The 20,247-nt window shown below is 44.4% G+C and overlaps 1 protein-coding gene across 2 annotated transcripts; it reads right to left on the minus strand.

Annotated features, from left to right (window-relative positions):
• Positions 1-1,458: 1,458 nt before the first annotated feature.
• On the minus strand, positions 1,459-12,908 carry lmo4b (LIM domain only 4b). 2 transcript variants are annotated; one of them, XM_068589903.1, is made up of 5 exons: positions 12,403-12,908; positions 10,522-10,762; positions 5,802-5,898; positions 4,733-4,888; positions 1,459-2,432 (listed from the first exon to the last, which is right to left on the minus strand). In XM_068589903.1, the coding sequence occupies exons 2-5, from the start codon at positions 10,755-10,757 to the stop codon at positions 2,424-2,426; spliced, it is 498 nt and encodes a 165-aa protein (XP_068446004.1). In that variant the 5' UTR covers positions 10,758-10,762; positions 12,403-12,908; the 3' UTR covers positions 1,459-2,423. The 2 variants fall into 2 exon arrangements, with proteins under 2 accessions (XP_068446004.1, XP_068446003.1); XM_068589902.1 differs by lacking the exon at positions 12,403-12,908 and adding an exon at positions 11,771-12,123.
• Between the last annotated feature and the right edge of the window lie 7,339 nt (positions 12,909-20,247).

Below are 20,247 nucleotides of genomic sequence, written 5' to 3' on the forward strand. Positions count from 1 at the left end.
ACTTGAAAAGCTCTTTGGCAGCTTCAGCATGTCCAAAATTAACTTCCTAGAACGCAGAGGGAACTCGTTTGTGTCAATCTGCTTTTAACCCGTAATGCTAGTTATGCATGTTTTTGTTTAGTTTCTTACAATTGTGTCATCCCTCTTGTATATATATATATTTTCTGTTTTTACCATGTAAAGTGCCTTTGAGTACCTTTTAATAAAATGTATTATGATTGTGCCATCTGTTCAAGTTCCTGTTTTATTATTTATTGATCGTTTCATTTGAATGTCTGAATAAATTCAGCAGACATGTTGACTATTCATAGCAACAACAACAGCAGGTGTTGCTAATAACATTAAACGATGGCTCTGTTGTATGCAAGCGTCCCAGTAAACCATGGCGGTGTGTCAGTGAGCCAGCATGCACAATAGCAGGAATCTGACGCTGAAGCAGCAAAATGGAATCCAGCCATCACCCATCGTATGATCGGATGATTTACACCGGTGCGATTTGTCAAAAAAATAAGCCTCCCGTTTAAAAAACACTCGTCAGACATGAAGAGGAGGATCTGCTGCACCGAGGTAACCCAACGTAACCCAGAGCCACTGGGATTCGAAACAACGTCATCACATCTGACTCGTGTAGAACCATTTAGGAATCAACCGTGTTCGGGGATCAGGGCTGGTCGTATTCCTGGAGATGCTTTTGGAAGCATTGGCGGTCAAACTAGATCCGTTTCCTTTAGATGTTGTATATAAAAAAACATTTAAAAACAAAGGGTCAGTTCACCTTTTGGGCTCGTTTCCTCTTCTATCGGAGCCGATTTTGCATTAAAGCCTTTCGCCGCACAGACGCATTGTTTCAGCCACGGCGGCGAGGTCTCACGAGGGGAGGAAGAGGGTGAGGGGGGGGGCAGACTCCACAGATAAGCGCATCAGCCATTACCGGGGTTCCTCCTTCAGACCCATTAGGTCTTGCAAGGACTTCAAACACCAATTTGTTCTGCAAATAGCCTATTCAATTTGTGCCTGCCAAAAGAGAGACACCTCTCTCCCCCTCTCTGCAGTAATTGAATCTTCAAAGGGACATTTTCCTCCATTTCTGTCAGGTATTAGAGTGATGAATAGCAAGCGGTCATTTGAACAGAAAGAGAGGATACATGTTTATCCATTTGCAGCGTAGACGCTCATCATGCGCCGGTGATGATTGCCGGGCCCGAGGAAATCGAATGGCAGCGCCGCGCAGGGTCTTCCGACGGATGATTTCCAACGGTAAGGCGGACAAATCGCGCTTTGTTATCAGGCTTTTGGCACCAAAGACAAATTATCGAGCAACTTGATGAATTGACCTCGCAGCGAGGGTGTGAAGCAGAGTTCTCGGCACTAACGACAAACTCAGATTGGAACTTTTGGAGAAAAGATATTCGGAGGCTAAGCAATGACTTTAAAAAAGGAGGCTTTTTAAATCTTCAATATTTTTATTAATTAAATACACCAGACTGGAGCAAATGTCTCGGAAAATATCACAAATAAATTTCTCTTTCATTCAGCATTTATATGTTGGTGATGATCTCTACATTACTGACTATGAGCAAAGTTCTTCGGTTTGCCGTAGGTGTGTAGGTGTGTGTGTGTGTGTGTGTGTGTGTGTGTGTGTGTGGTACTGTAGCCACGCCTGGACAACGACATTTACATGCATACTGTACATACATGGTAGTTTTTACAAATACACCAAGAGAGTGTTCATGATTTGTTTTCCACAAAAAAGCCACAGATATTTTTTTTTTAACCCCATCTTTTTTCTATATATATCACCAAAGGAAAAAAATAAATCATAACACATTCCCCTTTGACAACACTTAAAATATATAAAGTGGAAACACCATGTTGTTGGGGAATGAGAATAGAAAAGGAATGGAGGAAAAATGAAAAAGTTCCCAGGTTTTCCCCCCAAAAATGTCTTTTTAAACAAATCTGCAGAGTGGAAAAGCCTGCATCTTCTTCAGAGTCATTAGTCTTTTTGTTTCTCTTCACTTCCCTTCAGTCACAACATCATCTTGTGTTTCATTTCATTTTTCTCTTCCGGAAGAGTCCCCATGGATTCTGATCGGTCCCCTTCTTCTTCTTCTTCTTTTATTCCAAGGTCACGGAGTCCTCGGCGTCCCCCCCGATTCAGGTGCATTAAGTGCAAGTATCCACCCATGTTTGGGGAAAAGCCGAGACTGAAAGGCTGAGCGTTGGGTATGTGGAGGAGAGAGGGGGGCGCAGAAATGAAAGTTAAGGAACTGGTCGGGCGGGTGGAGGACTCCTTTTGGGGAAACGGTGGGCCTAGGAGCGCTGCTAAAAGGCCGCGGTGCTGCTGATCCACGCCGTCTCGGGGTGAGAATGAGTAAGGGCTAAAATGAAGGCACACATCCTGCTTCCTGCACACCTCCCTCCTAACACACCTAGTGAGAGATAAAAAAAAGAGTAAAAAAAGTGTTTTATTTAGTCCATCATTATAAAGCATCAGCTCACAAAATGCCACACGTTTCACCCTGATGAAATCCACTCTCCACCAGCTCCAGTGTTTAATTTATTGATCAGCCAGGCTTTGAAACCCATCTGGTGTCCCATTTACTTTGCATTAACTTAAAAGTGCACCCATGAAGCGATTCTCTTTGGTATAATTATAACCCTGCTCTGACATAACTGCAGGAGGTGTTCAGTCCTGTGCAACCAAAAGATTTACCCCCCCCTCTCTTTTTCCCTTCTTTATGATTCTTACAGGCGGTTTACTTTTCCCCTTCATCCCTCAAATCACTAGGAGGGCTTCAGTCTATTAGTAATTGCAAACTCCTACTTGGGGGCTAATTAAAGTGACTGACGCTGGGAGGGTCTCGCTCCCCTGGGTCAAAGCAGCTCTGTGTGAGGGAGGTAATTTGTCTGTTCTGAACAAAGAGATTAGGGAGAAGCAAGGAAGAAAAGCTTAATAAATGAGCATCAAATGCCCCGCGCCACGAACGCGGACGGCGGCAATTATGCCTGGGCGAAAAAAAAATTAAAATCATAAACACCGGTCGCCAGGATAAACCTGCGTGTTTGCGCCGGAGCCGACCGCTTCATTTTCTCCCCAGTGAACCAGCCGGTGTTTCCGTTTGCGATCCGCGTTGTGCTGTTGAGGACACGTGAGACGTATTGATCTGGAGGGTCGGCATCCCGCTTGCAAGTCTGTGTCATTTCAGGCCGTCCGCATTCTGCTCCGGCAACAGACATTAATGGGGTTTTGGGGGATCTTTTTTGTGACGAAGTGCTTCAGCAGCGGGCTAATTGTCCTCGTCTCACTCGCGGAGTTAACAAAAGCATCCCGAGACCGCTTCCCACTGAGCGATGCGTCTCTGTTTATTTAATAATTCTCTCCCTGCTATAATTAAAGCACCGGGGCCAATATTCAGATTGCATTTTAGCATCAATAATTCAGCAGTTTTCACTACAATTGATGTTAGCGCATAAATAAACAATGAGGCCTCATATTTACTACACCAGCCGTGCTGCAAGAGACATTGGGGGTGGGGGGGGGGGGGGCAAGTTGGTGGTGTGTGGGAGTGAGGACTTAAACAGACATTTAAAATTAAGCTAGATAATGCAACGGCTTTCAATTTGAATGTGAGGAGCTCTAAGAGCTCTAAGAGCTGATTTGTAGAAGTGACAAGCTCTTAAAAGGCCCGTGACGTGGAGGGAGGAGGGGGCGGGGGCGAGGGGGGGCTTAATGGAGTTCTACCTCTCCTCTACTCACAAAACCACTCAAGGTGAAATGCATGCTCCCAACAATATAATTCCTCTCTCAGTCAGACTCTGACACACTTCCTCCCCCCGCGCCCCCTCCCATATCTCTCAGAGCTGTGTGTGCAGACAAGGTATCAATAAAGCTCCTTGTTGTGAGGCAAAAATGATCATATCTCCTTGCGGGCAGAATGAAGCTATCCCGAAGAATGAAGTTATCCTTCGTATATGATTAGGCCTTCTGTTTTGCTTTCACTGGAGGCCTCAAGATCAAATCATGGAAAGCCATGATGACAGCTTCCGTGATATACTGGCTGCTGCAGCGTGCCGTCTGGGTTTTACCTCGGGGCCCTGGATGCATATTCTCTTTGGCCTCGGAGTGATAACTGAGCCCAGGTGATCTCAGTCTTGTTGATACAGGACTCAAACGCTGTTTTCTTTTTTAAAAAACACTCTGTACTGGTGGCAGCGAGCGTCCGCCATGTCTCTGCACAGCTGGAAGTGCTGCTCGGAAACGGCAAACGCATTCAAGATGGGTCAAATATGCATCTGCTCATAACAAAAATGAGTGCAAGTACAGCGGTACCAAAAAAAAAAGGAAAAGGAAAAATCATTTTCACGTTTTGTGCTGACGGTTAATACAGATTTTCCGAGTGCGTGTCCTCCAACAAAGAATGATGGAAAAATCCATTGGCTGTCTGAAAATAAAAATTCATCATCTGCTCTGAGATTTAGTATCGGCTGCGTTCTCCGCCGTGGAGTCGAATCGACGGCATCAACGTAAACAGAAGTGAAAAATGTTGCCATGGAAATTACAGATGTTTTCTTTTCTTCCTAATGACTCCAGCTGACTGATGGCGCGCTTTCACCGACTCATCCTTTTACTTTGAAGCGATCAGACTATTCGAATATTTTTAAATGAGACGACATCATCATCATCACCAGGCAGCCCGGTGCATAGTGGCCAGGTGAGGGATGGTCTTACCTTCTGGTCGGGCAGTAGCGGGTTCGTCTGCAGTGAACTCAAATGACCGTTGATGAGCGCTGTGGGTCTGTCGTGTTCGCAGAACAGGCTGCCGTTGATGTAGTGGAACCGATCCCCGGGGACGAGCCGGTTCCGGCAGGTGGAACATGTGAAACACTGCGGGGCGGCGGGTCAAAAAGAGACAACAGTTCACAACCAAGGAACCCAGGAACATGAGGTAGTGCTCAATACTATTATGTTATGTTATTATGCAATAACACATCAGAGCCCGACCCAGTCTGCACAACTGTGTGTGTGTGTGTGTGTGTGTGTGTGTGTGTGTGTGTGTGTGTGTGTGTGTGTGCAGGTGTTCGAAGGTGCAAAATAGTTTGTGTTTGTTTTACTAGTTGATTAACGGTTTGGTTTAGAAATTGTCAAAGAAATAATGTAAAAGCTCATCACAATAATTCTGAAGAAGAAGAAGAATTTGTTATCGGATGTCTTGTTTGTTACCGACAGACAGTCCAAAGTCCCATCACCTCAGGCGTCTCTCACAACCAAGAAGCTGGAGCAACATCATGTTAGGCAACGGTTGCCAAAATTATTCATTGATCAAAAGAGACGGCAATTCCACTTCTGTCCACGTCTTGTTGACTGGTTAACCAGACAATTGTTTCAGCAATTCAGTATTTTTCCGACCCGTTTTTAGCTACTGCAAGTACAATGAGTACCACTTGACAAGTAAACTTTCCGCTTGAATGTTTTGCTCATCAATTTAAACTCAACTTTTAATTAATAATTGCTCCAGACTCTCATTAACTCAGCTCTTCCACAGACAGTTCTTCATATTGGAAAACAACAAGCTTTTTTTTTAAACTTTTTTTTTTTAACTTACTGTCCACAGAAGACATCGTGATCAAAACACCCTCTAAAATGATTGTTAACCAGTTAAATTCAATGCAGCTTTAGCATCCCTGTATGGGCCATTGTAACAAAACAACAAAGACACACTCTGTTGGTGTTAGAAAGTGTGCGTAGCGTTCTGAAGCTGACCAGTTAAAGGCTTCATCGAGAAAAACTTTAGATTTACCTTGAGGTGGTACACGTTGCCCTGTGCCCTCATCACCAGTTCACTGGCTGGAATGGACTGACCACAAGCGCTGCAAGCTCCACTGTTTCCAAATAATCTGAGAAAAAATTAGGAAGAGGAGAGAGACGTTATTTTTTAGCCCCGGTCGGCATCATCATGGAGTCGGCCCTGTGCAATGGACTGTGGTCTGTTCAGCACATTCAGAGCTAAGTTCACTACTCCCCAGCTCCATTGGTGACTTGAAGGGAGAGAGAGCAAAACATAACCGAGGGGAGAGTAACAGAATGGAGAAATAGACAATCATCACAATGTCGACGGAGGAACGAATCCCTCCAGCTCTCTGCTCTCCACATGTGTCGAGCACTGAAACGGCATATTACTTTTGGTGTGCCGCCCCCCCCCCCCCCCCACACACTCTTTTTTTTTTTTTTGCAACCTAATAATAACCTGGAACATAAGCAATCAGGACCTAAGAGGATTTGATTGTACATCCAGGCGGAGACATAGTGCTTTTGCCATTAGGACTCCGGTGAATGCTCTGTCAGTGCCGTGTTTCCATTAGAAGCCAGTAGCTACTCGCGTTGATATATAATGTGCATGGGTTAACCTTTTCAATCATGGTGTCAACACTTTAGATTTGCTTCTGCTCATCTCTTTCGTCCCTAACCTTCTCCCTCTCTCCCTCTCTCTCTCCCCCTGCCTCTTGATAATGAAATGCTTGCTCCAGCTTCCCTTCTATCTTCCTTCTGAGTCCACAATTTAGATTACTTCATCTCGGTGAGCAGCAAACTGAATGAAATTTCGATTTGAGCAGAAAGTAATTTACTGGGATCTGGACCCATTTGTCATCATATCTCACCGGGTGTTTGCTCTATCACTGCACTTTTCCTAAGCAATCAAATAAGACCACGGCATCTGACATGCTCCGCAGAGAAGGGGAGAGAGGGATGAAGAAAAAAAGAAAAAAAAGAGCGAAAGGGATAGGGAGCTGGGGGGGAGGGGAGTGGTTAACATTGGTGTGTGTGCTTCAGATAAAAGTTGTTTGGGCTCCAAAAAAAATTAACAAGAAAAAGAAACAGGGGGAAAGTGCTGTACAAATTACTTTTTTTTTTGCTGTCAAGACGTTCTTAAAAAGGGGAATTTTACGGAAAGTATTTAACAAATTCGTGCAGAGACCGAGCGAAGGAATAAATGCCTCTACCAATCCCGACCAGAACCAAGCAGTTGTTAGATATATTGACAAACAAGCAAGCCGGAGCTCCGTTTTCGCAAAGGGGACACAGAAATGGCTTTCAGTGAGACAGCCCAGGCAGAAGCAAATTTTGTCTTGGCGTCATTTGGAAAGGCTCCATCAAAACTCAATTTCAGAAACTAATTAACTGGAGACTGTCGTCACGACGCTGCCAATTCTCTGCTTTCTCTGGGACAAACACGATAGTGGAAACGACCGCATAGGCCTCTCGCTTTAAGACTCATGTGCTTGTGCAATCTGTGGGAAAAGGCAAATATATATAATGTATAAATACAAACTTTGCTCAAATCGAAAATATGCTCTTTGTGCTCACGTTGAACTTGTTCCACCCGGGGAGTTTCCCTCTTCTTTTGAGAGGTGTTGAAACAAAGACTGCGTTCTCACCACCGCCTTTTCATGTTTCGCCAGCGTAGAACTCATACCAGGTTAATAATTTTATCGAGTGTGTGTGTGTGTGTGTGTGTGGGGGGGGGGACTCTTGATAGTGTTTGATTTAAGGAGCCGAAGCCTTTAAGGTGCTAAATTAAGCTGCTATATCGTTTTGAACTTGGGCTGTAATGGCCTCCTCCGCCAGTGACCTACAGCGCTGAGGTGAAGCAGACACCGCCAGGTCAGTATAATTAAGGCCAAGGGACTCTTTAATTGCAGTGACACATCTGGTTTCAGCTCTTTTTTTCTCCCCCTTGTAAAAAGAAAAAAGGGAAAAAAAAGAAAGAATCAGTGGCTCTTTCTCTGCTTCTGGAGGACGGCTGTGCTCCGACCAACGCGTTTGATTAAATTAAATACCACAAAAGAAACACATTGGGAGCTGTCTGTTGTCTATATAGGCAGCGACTATTGGATTTCATTTCAGCGCCGACTGCCAGGTGAAATATAGCATGGCTTGCTGCTCGGCTGTCGGGTAAATGCAGACCTCATTCACCAAGGCCTTTGAGTGGGGTAAAATTACCCCACAACAATGATTTCTGCAACACAGTCCATTAAAAATGCCTCTCTACATCAGCAGCCAAAGCACCTTAAAAGCACTAGGCCATATTGATACTGAAGCGGGGCTTTGCATAATGGCAAGAGCTGCATTAGAGAAAGAGGGTGGAGGGGCCGGGGTGGGGTGGAGATTGCTGGGATGAGGGAGGGCGCGCGTGTATCTGCGCTGTGTATGTGCATGTGTTTTGGGAACGAGGAGGGTGGGGGGGTGGGGTGTAAGGGTGGTGGTGGATCAGCCAAATTACACTTGGTTAATTCAGAGTAACAGATCTGGCCCCAAGTGAATTGAAGGCCTTGAATTAATTCTGTTATGACAAATCAAGATAAACGTTTCCTCTAAATTGCATGCGATTTAATTAATTTCTGAGATCCCGCTTTTTTTTCTCTTCTCTTCCTCCCTTCCCTGGCTTAATAGTTCACATTCTCTTGCGCTGTCATAGTGCTTGAGTGGGCAGACTTCAAAGTGATATTAAATAACCAACTATTAGATTTACCTCACACGTTGTATTGGAAAAGTGCCATTTAATTACCTAGGCTTATTCAATTAAGGGGACAGCGTTCTCAGTGAATCCAGCAGCCACAAGTAAATTAATTCTCCCTCTACTAGCAGCCCACAGAAATAATATCAGCTCCAGCTTAAAACAACATGATTACACCCCTCCCCCCACCGCAGCAAACGCAACTTTGGCTTAAAAGTTCTGACATTAGAGCTTCTGGTGGCAGCACTGCATGAAAAAGCGGGGTGGTGCTTGTGTGCATGTGCGTGTGTGTGAATATTCCCACTTGATTGATGAGAGATGGGTATCAACCCAGACCAGGCAGTACATCCCATTATAGCTGTGATGTGATGCGTTTCCACTCCTGATCAATCAGATGAGCCTTTTCTTATCAGCCGTATTAATCTCAGTTTGGAGCTTAACATGTATGTCGTACGGGCCAGCATAGTAGTCTATTACAAAAATGAGTCTGGCCCTTTAAGAAGGGAGGGAGGGTGGGGGGGGACAGCGTCAAATGGCCTTCGCAATAATCCCTCTTCTCTATCTGTCTTTCTCTCTTGCTCTCTCTCTCAAAAGCCAATTTGGTTAATTAAATGTTTTGTTTGCAGTGTGGCTCTCATTCATTTCGGACACGTCACTGGGAGCGGATACAAGCCAGGGACCAGATCTCATTAGATAAAACCCATCAGGACTAAAGGAAATGGAGGGGGACTATAATTAAAGCATTTAATTGTGTAGACTCACTGTCAGATGTTTTTCTCTCTCTCCCTCCCTCCCTCTTTCTCTCTCTCTCCATTTCTCTCTCTCTTTCCCCCACGCTCCTATCTTTATCTCTGCCGAGATCTCGTGGTTCCATAATATGCGTTTTAGCTCTTCCACCAAGCATGCTCTCATTTCAAGTGGAAAGGTGTATCCACATGCTGCCGCCCCCCCTTACAATTTTAATTACGTTATAGTCCCATTATGAATGAAGTACCCCATTGACTTCCTCATCCTCTTCATGAGGTGGGTGTGAAAGCGCACAGGCACACTTTAGATTTTGAATTATCCGCGCGGATCTAATAGCAGCGATGCAGGTTCCATGTTTACCCTCAGCGCAGCTCCGTCCTTCAGGATATTAATACAAAGACACATGGATTTACATGCATTTAACTTTTGAAAACACGTCTTGCGTTTACATGAATGGGAACTCCAGTGTTCAGCGAATAAAAGTCAAACTTAAGCAATACCCTTCTGGTGTGATTGAAGAACGCGTCTGAACTTCCAGTAAACTGTGCCCCGTGCCGTGACATCAGCCTGCTCCACATTACCAGAGTGAGGGTGTCATCAGTAAGCTCTGGTTGGGTGTCTGCCACACCTACTAGAATATTTAAAAAGGCTCTCTCTGCTAATTAAAACGGGTGCTTTTCGGTTACATAAAAACTAAATAAAAACAATGATCTGTGCGTGACACCAACATCGTGCACACGTCTCGCACAGCAAATGCAGGAAAGTCAGAAAGACTGTGTGTTTTTGTCCTTCGGTTGACCATGAACATCAGACGGGGCAGACATACGGACGGCCTGCAGAACGACACTTTTCTGCTCTGTGCCCTGTCAACGTGCCAGCATGTTTGACCTCGTTCGGGTAGACCGGGGAGACTTCCACCAGCTCAGTTTAATGAACGCCGATGATGTCAGTACAATACGAGACACATGTTCTGCTGAAATACACCCAACCTTGTTTATCGTTTGCATGGACCAGCCCTCTTTCTGGCCTGTTTAGAACTTGATCTAATAATGTTTCTTAATGTATCCCAGCACTTTAAAAACAAGACAGTATCTGGATACTGAGGAACACAATTCTCTTTTAAAGAAAAAAAACATCTAACTTTCACTGCGACGGTTGCTTCCGATAATCTGCAGCATTAATGATCGATCTCCTGAACAAAAGAGTGTCAATCTAAATGATGCACGCATGCGTTATAACTTGTGTTCTTCTTCCTCACCTGATGTAGTCGTTTCTACAGAGGATCATGCCGCTCTTCGTGTAGCACGACGTGCCGATTTCGCCCAGCTGGGCCTGGCAGCAGGAGCACTTGAGGCATCGGCTGTGCCAGTAGCTGTCCATGGTGTAGAGAAGGAAGCGGTCTGCGATTTTACCTCCGCAGCCTGCACACCGCTTCCAGGACAGAGAGCCCGTGCCCACCGGTGGTGGCTGGCTGCTGCCTCCGGGATTCACCATCGTCCCTAAACAAAACAAAAAGACAACACACACACACACACCCGTAAGACAAGTTTCTGGTTATGCTTTTAACGGGCCAGTTTTATCTTTGTATACATTCGGGTTTCAGGACCTGCGACGGGTCGGATCTCTACACAACTATCATCAACACACCACAAGGGAATTTACGAATTGCCATCATTTTGAAAAACTCCAGCCCCTTGAACATCTTGCAGGCCACCAATCACACCAAAACACAAGTCCGAAGTGCTCTCTGCCACGAGTCCTTTTGGTGAACTAATCTGCCCTTGATCTCTCCATCCCTGTGCTGTTGCTTTGCTTGCACCTCTCTTGTGATGAAATGCCTGCCTGCTCCCTGCTAAACCCCTCCGGGGAGCCAAAAGGAACAATTATGCCGCGTGGGTTTTTGTCGAGCCGTCCTAAGAAAATCTAAACGGCACAATACTTCAGCACACAAGTCCTCGCCCCATCGCAGCCCGAGTGGCTGAAGGGAGGTGGTGGTTACGGGCTAAAAACACAAAAGGAGCACTGTGTGAATGGGCTGGAACAGAAATTGGCTTCCAACTGACACGCGAGACCGCATGGTCCCCCCAGCTCGGTGTTTACCAACAACTTGATGCTTGCAGGCCTTTGACCCCTGATCGATGAACTTGCAACACAATGCACAACGCCCTTAATAGGACACATATAACTGATCTACCACAGACCAGACCCCCCCCCACCACCACCACCTCCCCCTCCTGTAATGATGCCTAAGTGTTCCAATCTACTGCGACCAAAGCAGGCATTTGTTTCACCCACAAAAAATAATGTGGCGTCTTTCAAATGTAATCCTTTCCCAATTTGGTCGTGCAGACTACATGCCTGGATGAAGCCAAATCTTTGTTGAAAGGCAGGTAGGCTAATTAGAGTTGGGGGGGTGGAAGAGGAGGGTGGGTTGGGGCTGCACACAGAAAAGCATTCAGTAAGCCCATTAGCGATGGCTCTTAGGAACAAACCACAGCCTACCTTACCGCTGATTAAATCTAAAGGGAGATGAATCAAAAAGCCGACCTGAAAGTGACTCCCTGGATAAACAAGACGAACCATCGTCAAGTTTCATTCAGAGAGGAGTTTCTTTTTCTCTCTCTCTTTTTCCGCTGAGAGATGGAAGGGGACAGGAGGGGAAGGGGATGAGGAGGGAGGGAGGGAGGCTTTTAACTTAAATGGGCTAACTCGAGTAATTACACGGGCAGGCAATTTGGGCGCAGAGACCAAGTCATGGAAATAGAAAGAGAGAGAGAGCGAGAGAGAGAGGGAAGAGAGAGAGAGGAGAGAAGGAAAAGAAGAAGAAAAAAACATAGCAGGCAGCCATGTGCTAAAAAAGGTCTTGTCCGCTGGCTGCTGCTCTTTAGTAGAAAATAAAAGAAATGCAACCTCAACGTTGGCGTTATAGCGGGGCAAGCGCGTGCATAGGGGATACGGAGGGAGGGAGGAAAGGGGGTGTACTGTCGCAAGAATAACACAGGCTATCAAATATCACCGCTAGCATTCTTAAAAGACACGCGAGGCTAGTTTCACGGCGTGAGCTACAACTACAAACTGATGAAAGCTTCTTTCTCTTGTTTTCTCATGCAACACAGCGGCGGCACAAGCGGACACTTACCTCGGCTGTCTCTCTTGAGCGTAATGGCTGTAAAGTTAATGACTTGCAGGGTAGCAGCGTAAGCAGGTAGGCTACACGGTCCCACCACCAGCCCCTCCACAAAAAAAAAAAAAAAAAAGTACAGGTAGAAAGCGGGTACACTATCGCGCGCGCGGTCGGCCTCCGGCTCCGCGCGACAGCGAGCCTTCAGACGAGGACTCGAGCTCGGACGTTCGCCGGCGACAAGCGGAGCGCCGAGCAAATGGAGTTATCAGATAGTATTTCCACTGGACGGTTCCCGTTTTACTGCCGCTGCTGCTTCGGTCTTTCTTTTCTCTCGCTCGAGCCAAAGCAGTCCATTGCCAGATGTAATGACAGGTCTACGCGTGCCGCGCTGTCATCAGAGCGAGACGTGCGTCTTGACGGAAAAAGGAGAAGGGAGAAGCAACGACGAGGCTGGCACACACGGGCTGTGATCGACTGTCCTCCCCGGTCTGCTCGCTGGGTCCCGTTAGCTGCTTGTTCGACATGTGTCGCTGACAGGAAGAAACCTCCAGTAAAAACCCCTTTTAGCCGCGTGACGAAGGCGCCGCCGCAGCCAATCGGCGCGCGGTCCATTTAGCAGGAATAACAAATCCAGCCAATCAGAGACGGAGAGAGGGGATGGGGATGGCGATGGGAGGAGAAGGGGGCGGAGGGGTGGAGGGGGGTTGACTTGTGGACACGCATAGAGGGATGGAAGCGGACGTTGAATGGCAGATATACGGGGGCCGGAGAGGTGCGAAAGAAGCGGCGTAAAAAGACGAGTGTCCAAAATGTACACACGTGTAAAAAAAAAAAACACTGTCGGGGGGGAGAGGCGAGGCCCGCACGGGACTCTCATAATACACAGCGACATTGTGTGCTGCGTGTAATTAGTTGCAAGAATATAAATTGTGTAATTTATTTGTCTATCTTTTTGTATCGCGTACACACTATTTGGTAAAAGGAATCATTTGCAGTAATAGCTGAATGTTATTATCCCAATGATCTCCTTTCTTATCGGTGTCATACAAGGGCAGTCTGAACATTTATTTTTCTTATTTTCTAAATACGAGCCGCATAGGCAGCATCCAGTGGGCTGCATTCATCTCACGTCTGAGTTTAATTAGTTGACATTCAATAACTACTTAGTTTACCGAGGGTGACTCCAACCTCTGGGAAATATCGAGGCCTAATAGCTGCGTAGTGGCGCCATCGTCTGTCACTGAAAGTAATCGCAAGGCCTGCTGTCGTGTCCAACCTCATTAAGCCTCGGGTCATTGGTTTCAACACCTATTAAGGCTAATCTGCAAGACCTCGATTTGGCTGAGATGCCTCAGATTCATTGAGTCTCGCAGTTTTAAGTTTCCACCATCACGTGAGACTTCAAAGACTGGAAGAACTAGAAGCGATTGCAACACCTCCTAATACAAATAATGTGGTGCTGACATGTTGCTGAACATGGTGTTGACAGAGAAGGAAGATCCCAGCTCTTTTATATTCAGCTTTTAAAAGAAGGAAAAAACAACTAACCCAAAGAAAGCTGCAGTGTAGCAAGTGGAAAACAAGGTCTTCAGGTTAAACAAAAAAAAAGAAGTGTTGCTATTGGAGAAAAGTTGCCTCATAGAAAAGTTAATAGAGATCCACGGGGTTGACCGATTTTACATGACAAAACAGCTTCATTATAAGATGCCCCTGGCTTCATTAGAAAGACATCAGATGTATAAAGATTATCTTTTCCTTGACTTTAATTGTTTAATTATTCCTGCAGCTCCAAAGGAGACCGTGCTGCATCAAGCTGATTTCCCCTTTGGCAAAGCCGATGCGACTCCACCTCGGTTTGAGCTGCATTCTCTTGACGTCCTCATCAAGCCTCTCACTCGCGAGAACAAAAAAAAAGCACAGAGGATGGCGAAGAATATCGTTTCCCACCAAGGAATGATTAATTGATATAAATGATTAAAACAGAGGGAAATTAGGAAATGAATTTGAAAAGGGGCCTCTTAGGAAAAGCTTTGTTTGTTCCAGGCCTATTTTAATGAGCTTTTCATAACTGGGCAAGAGAAATGACTCTGTGTGTTCTTCTTCTGGAGCTCTTTTGCAAAATAATTATGGCTAGCTGAAGGGAGTAAGAGGGGTGGAGGGGTCAGGGAGCTGCATGCATGGGGGAGCGGGGTTTGGAGATGGGGAGAGAATTGAAGGGGGGGTATAGGGGAAGGGGGGATTTCCCCTAAGAAATTGATCATCTCCTTTCTCCGCTGAGATCTTTCAGTCCTGTGGCAGTTTCCAAGCAGCCGTATTATGAAGCATACCAGAAAAGAAGAAAAAAAACACACAACAATTGTGGCGCAACACTATTTCAATGTTTAAACAGGGACAAGAGAGCGTCAGACGTGGCTCGCCGTGTTGATACTCCCCACAGGGGTGATCTCACCGAGATGAAAAGGAGACCGCGGTGCCTCATAATGAAGCTGCTTGCCCTGTGGGAAAAAGCAAGAGAGAGTCACATTCAACATGGTGGTTAACTTCAGATTGGGTTTCACTCTATACACTCTATATATTCTATTAACATGACACTGAGAGTGCGGAGAGGCCCGCTTTGAGTCCGCCAAGTTTACACACCACAGGCAATCTTCAAACTAAACAACGTGCGGGTCACTTTCTCTCGCACTCATTTCGTGAGATCACGTTGCGCTGTTTTCCACAGCAAAGTATGGCCTCGTCTGCTTACTGTGAAATTGCGCCACACTCGCTTTACTGGAGATGTGTGTGTGTGTGTGTGTGTGTGTGTGTGTGTGTGTGTGTGTGTGTGCGCGCGCTGTCTTTTCGAAAGAACGATATTCAGTTAGCTGAGCCAACTGATGAGGGAAGATTAGAGTTCAGATTATCTACAGATAGAGAGGACCCACTCCATGACTGAACGGAGGATGGCGGACTCGGCAGAAAGATCTCCAAATGAAATCTTCTAAATGAGTAACTGGCTACTTACCTGAAAACACATTAGGAATAGTTTGACATTTTAGAAAATACACTTACTCGCTCGCTTGGCGAGAGTTGAGATGAGAAGGTCAATAGCACTCTTATGTGTGTCGCTTTGGCAAAATATGTAAACACAACTGAGTTAGCTTGGCTTCGCATAAAGTCTGGGTACCGGGGTAGGCTGGAAACAATTGCACGTCTGTGTGTTGAGGTGCGAGCTGAAATCAGGACATGGTTAGCGTAGCTTGGCATTAACCTAGCCTGGTCCAAAGTTTACACTCATGAACTGAACATGAAAAGTGGACGTACTTTTCATGGTTTGTAGACTACCATTTTGAAGCCTTGAGTAAGGCTTTTTGGCTGTAGCCATCTTGTGTTTTGCAACCAGAAGTGACACAAGAGGGTGGAGCTAAGTGCAGCCAAATGCTTAACAAGACATGTTTAGGCAACCAAAGTGTTACACTTAACTTTCATAACCGGAAAATACTCTGTGAAAGTATTTAAGTTAAAAGATGAAAACACAGACAACTCTCAACGTCGTGGTAACGTCCTGTCAAATGCAAGGTAGCCCTGCCCTTAAACATTTCCTGCATTATCATCTATTATACAACATATGGACCATAATTTACTCAATGAACTTCATGTTGCATAAAAGAAGACTTAAAACTACAGATTCACCATGAATAAATCAAGTGCACAATAGACTTTTATATAATCAGACTTCTTTTTGTAACCAGAGGAGTCGTTCCCTGACGGCCATTAGAAAGAATGCAAGTTTATGGCACTTGTGCTTTGGCTTCTCTTTTCAGATCCGGAGGTAGTTGTCTGGTAATAGTCCAGGTTTTTGCATGGATTAAACAAACAATGTGCTAATTAGAGGATTTAGATTTGCTGGAAGGCATATTTTGTTACTTTTGGAAAGAGTCAGACTGGCTGATTTCCTGTTGTTTCTAGCCTTTGAGCTAAGCTAAGCTAGCCATCCGCTGGTAGTAGCTCGAAAACTTACTGTGCAGAGATGAGAGTAGTATTGATCTTCTCATCGAACTCTTTGCAAGAAAATGTATACGGGAATGATCTCCACTCATTAAAACTATGGCAGTTTTTATATATAAGTCCGGTGGTGCATTTTAAAAAGCAACCAGAGAAGAACATTTGTGAGACGCTACAAGACCAGGTTCATTTGAACACATGGCAAATCAATACACTCCAGTGAGATGTGAAGTGTAGTTGAGATGGCATGAAAATAAGCATTCAGAATGACTAAATTAGTGTAATCAAACCCTTCAATCTGAGTTCATGGCGGTGTCGCTTTCTCTTGTGGTATGTTCTCTGTACTCCTGCCACTTTCCCATGTGGCTCCAACTCCACTTGGTTCACAAAACAATGAAGCGGCCAGAAGTGTTTCGCTCAATATTCACCCTCTCAAAAATATGTCTCACTTCATTTACTTGGCGGTATTGATCTTGTTCATTTATTGTTTTGTAATTAAACAGAGAACAAGTGAGCTTAAGTAAATAGTAATCAAACAACAACTCAATAAACCACCGCTGTATGGCCGCGGCTTTCTTCAAAGCCTTTGTGGATGATTTCACAAGCTCTGGGCAGTGCAACAACTCTGAAAAATATGTCAGGGCCAATAGAGTGTCTGGAGATCAAGAGATAAAGCGATGTTTGATTCCAGAATGGCCCTTTGTTTGAGATACAAGTCACATGCACACAATGCAAATTAGTCAGCAGAGAGCAAGTATATTTGGAGTAATTCTTGGCCTCAGAGGCATTGATCAACATTTAGGGTTATACTGTACTGTGCTTTCTTTCTGAGATGAGAAGATTCATATGAATCTTATTTCTGTCCGTTAACAGCAGCAGTCGGGACATCTTTAGCCTAGCTTAGCATAAAAACTGGAAACGTGGCAAAGCTAGATTGCTGTGTTCGTGAATTCAACAATACACTTAAAAACAACTTTAAATATGTCTTATTTCCCCATTGTATTTCAGTTGTTAAACCTACACATTAATAGGAACATAAACATTCAGATTTGTGATTATAAGGAGACTTACAAGCTGGAGGAATGTAGTTATAACACATGTTTTTGATGGACAAGCACAATGGGACCAATCTCGGAAAACTACCAGACGATAAAACCTACAGGTGCTATATCAATAAGTGTCAAGTGTAAAGTGAGCATTTTAGCATCTTTCAGCTTATTAGCTTTTAGACCCACAATGCATTTAGGTAAGTTGTTTACCACAGCAGGCAGCTATTTTCGACACCAAAAAAATGTCATATATCAGATAGCAACTACCTGGATGAATACAGTTGAGCATTTAGTGAAGATTGGACTTACATTAAATGTACCCTGAAACTACCAAATGAATGCTAATGTTTGTATGTGTCTGCTGGACGTGTAAACTGTTTGTTGAACTATTTATTTAGGAATAAAGTGTCCTGAAGTTGCTTGCTTGTAATATTATCTTCCCGTGTTACAGCACTTCAAAGTAATATTTCTATCATTCACATATTTTTCCCATATGTACTTACATAGCATCACATTTGTGGCTGACCTTCGGACGCATCTATTGGTGGAAACAAGATTGAACTGAAAGGCTTTACTGTGGCAAGAACGATGCAAATATCTATAGTATTATAGTACCTATCTATTTCAAAAAGAAAAAAGCTTTCGACAACACTGGTTGTTGTAACTCTCACATGAGGTCATCATCAGAGTACTGCCATCTCTATGTTTCTTTCTTTTATGTGTGGTGGCAGTTCTAGATTTAGTTTGTCACATTACACCCGCTTCAAATCTTATCAGCCAATTGAATTCTAATTATCAGCATGTTACCAGCCTGAAAGATTTGGGTCTGTTACACCAACTCGTAGGTTCAGAAGGCCGTTATCATCTATTCACATGGTTGATCATCGACACAAATACGAGAAGACGACGCCTACCTCTAGTGGCCCTAGTGATCAACCATGAAAAAGGAGACGGTTCTTGACAAAGGCCTCTTGACTGAACCAAAATATATAGCCGTCTCCTTTTTCTGTACTTTTATTACATAACTTATGTACTCTACACACGACAGCTTACGTTAGGTATGCAGCAAACCAAGGACACAATCTTTTCCTAAACCTAATGAAGCAGTTGGGTTGCCTTCACCTTAACCTAAAGTTGTTTTGTTTCGGATTACTTTCACTTTCAGTTTTACAAAGTGGTCGGTGCAGTTTGGTCTCTCTGAAGCATTAGAATAGTCGTGTTAACCACTGATTTAATGCCCAATCAATTGGCTCATAACATTCGAAAAGGGTGAAAAAAAAATGCACAAAGCATTTGTCATTGGCCACCATTCCAAACAAGAAGGGACTTTTGTTCCAATAGTTAACTAGTCGCATTCCTGTCTGCACAGGATTTGGGCTCCAGGGGCAAACTTTTCCTGCAAAGCTAGGCCTGTCTAATGAACCCATCTAGTCTGTTGTGACAGTTTCATATAAATGTAATGGATTTTTTTGAGGTTTTTGATGGATCAGGGTGCACATTTTCAAACACAGCAGAAGCCCTTCGCAGTAATGAATGTGCACAACAGAGCCAGAAAACATCTCAGCGATGGAAAAAAGAAGAAAAAAACATGGAGTGATGGAATTTAGAAATTAAATGACAGAGCAGCAAAAAAACAGCCCTTCCTTTAAGTGCTTTAATCGTCGGATAATTACTTCTACACACTATCTCAGACTCTCTGCATGCGCACACGTACAAACACAAACAGAACACCATGTGCTGCCTCTAACAACATTGCTTTAATGAAATGTCATGAATCCTTAATGAGTCCCGATGTCTTGTGATAAATTTCATAATTATTCAACCCAACACAACTGGAGAGGGAAATTCATCAGTCAAAGCAAATTAGTTTGGATCCATTAGGGTTCAGTGTCTTGTAGGGACATTCACTTTATTAGCTCCTTACACACATTGCCATAATTGGGAGCATATTTCATTTAGCTCTAACCCCACTTTACTGAATGACTGCTCTTTTCCTTTTTTTAAAATTTACAGCGACGTGCTCTATACAGTGCATGCAGTCGCTGTGAAACAATGTGATACAGTGTGGGAGATGATGTCTTTCAGTTTGTTTGTTTCAGAAATGGAAGACCTTCAACTTCGCCATCTCAGAAATTTCCTCGTTTTCCTTTCAGCGAGGCACCGTGCCAAATCAACCTGGTCCATCTTTATTGATTCATCTACAACTTCAAATGAAAGAAGTGGTAGGACGCAATGATATCTGCTCCCTTTAATGTAGATTACAACAAGCTAATGATGAAAGAGGGTTTTGTCTTTTCGCGAGGAGGCCATGGTCTGAGCACGCAGCTCCTTGTTGATCAGTGGCACACGGCGGAGGGGATAATTTCTTTAGGATGACTGATGATGGCTTCCACTCACAGATGCCTCTCTTGTTTGTCTCAGGGTTGCCTCGGGGTTCGCCTTTCCCTCGCTCCTCTCCTTCTGACAACCTGCAGACATCTCAGATGAGCAGCATTCTTCCCATAGAGACACAAAGTCTCAGACACGGAAGAATGAACAGGAAAGCCTCTCTGTTTAGTACCGAGGCCATGAGAAACTGATGGCGGCGAGTGGCACTCGGTGGTGGTTCGGGAGTTGGTTGAGGTTCAGGATTTGTGAAGATTACGTACCAAAAAGAAATGCAAACTAGCAGCAGACAAACGGTTGTATTCATTCCTATTACACTATTGCAAGAAATAGCTTCTGTCTCTGCGGCCTGCATCAACATTTCAGAAAAGTCAGCCCAGTATTGCTCCCTTTTTAGTTTTTTTTGGATAATGTTTTTGATATGCCTTTACGAGAAGTCTTA

The sequence above is a fragment of the Clinocottus analis genome, unplaced genomic scaffold (genome assembly GCF_023055335.1).
Source record: "Clinocottus analis isolate CAN_PGR_092001 unplaced genomic scaffold, fCliAna1.0.p SCAF_23, whole genome shotgun sequence".
NCBI lineage: Eukaryota > Metazoa > Chordata > Actinopteri > Perciformes > Cottidae > Clinocottus > Clinocottus analis.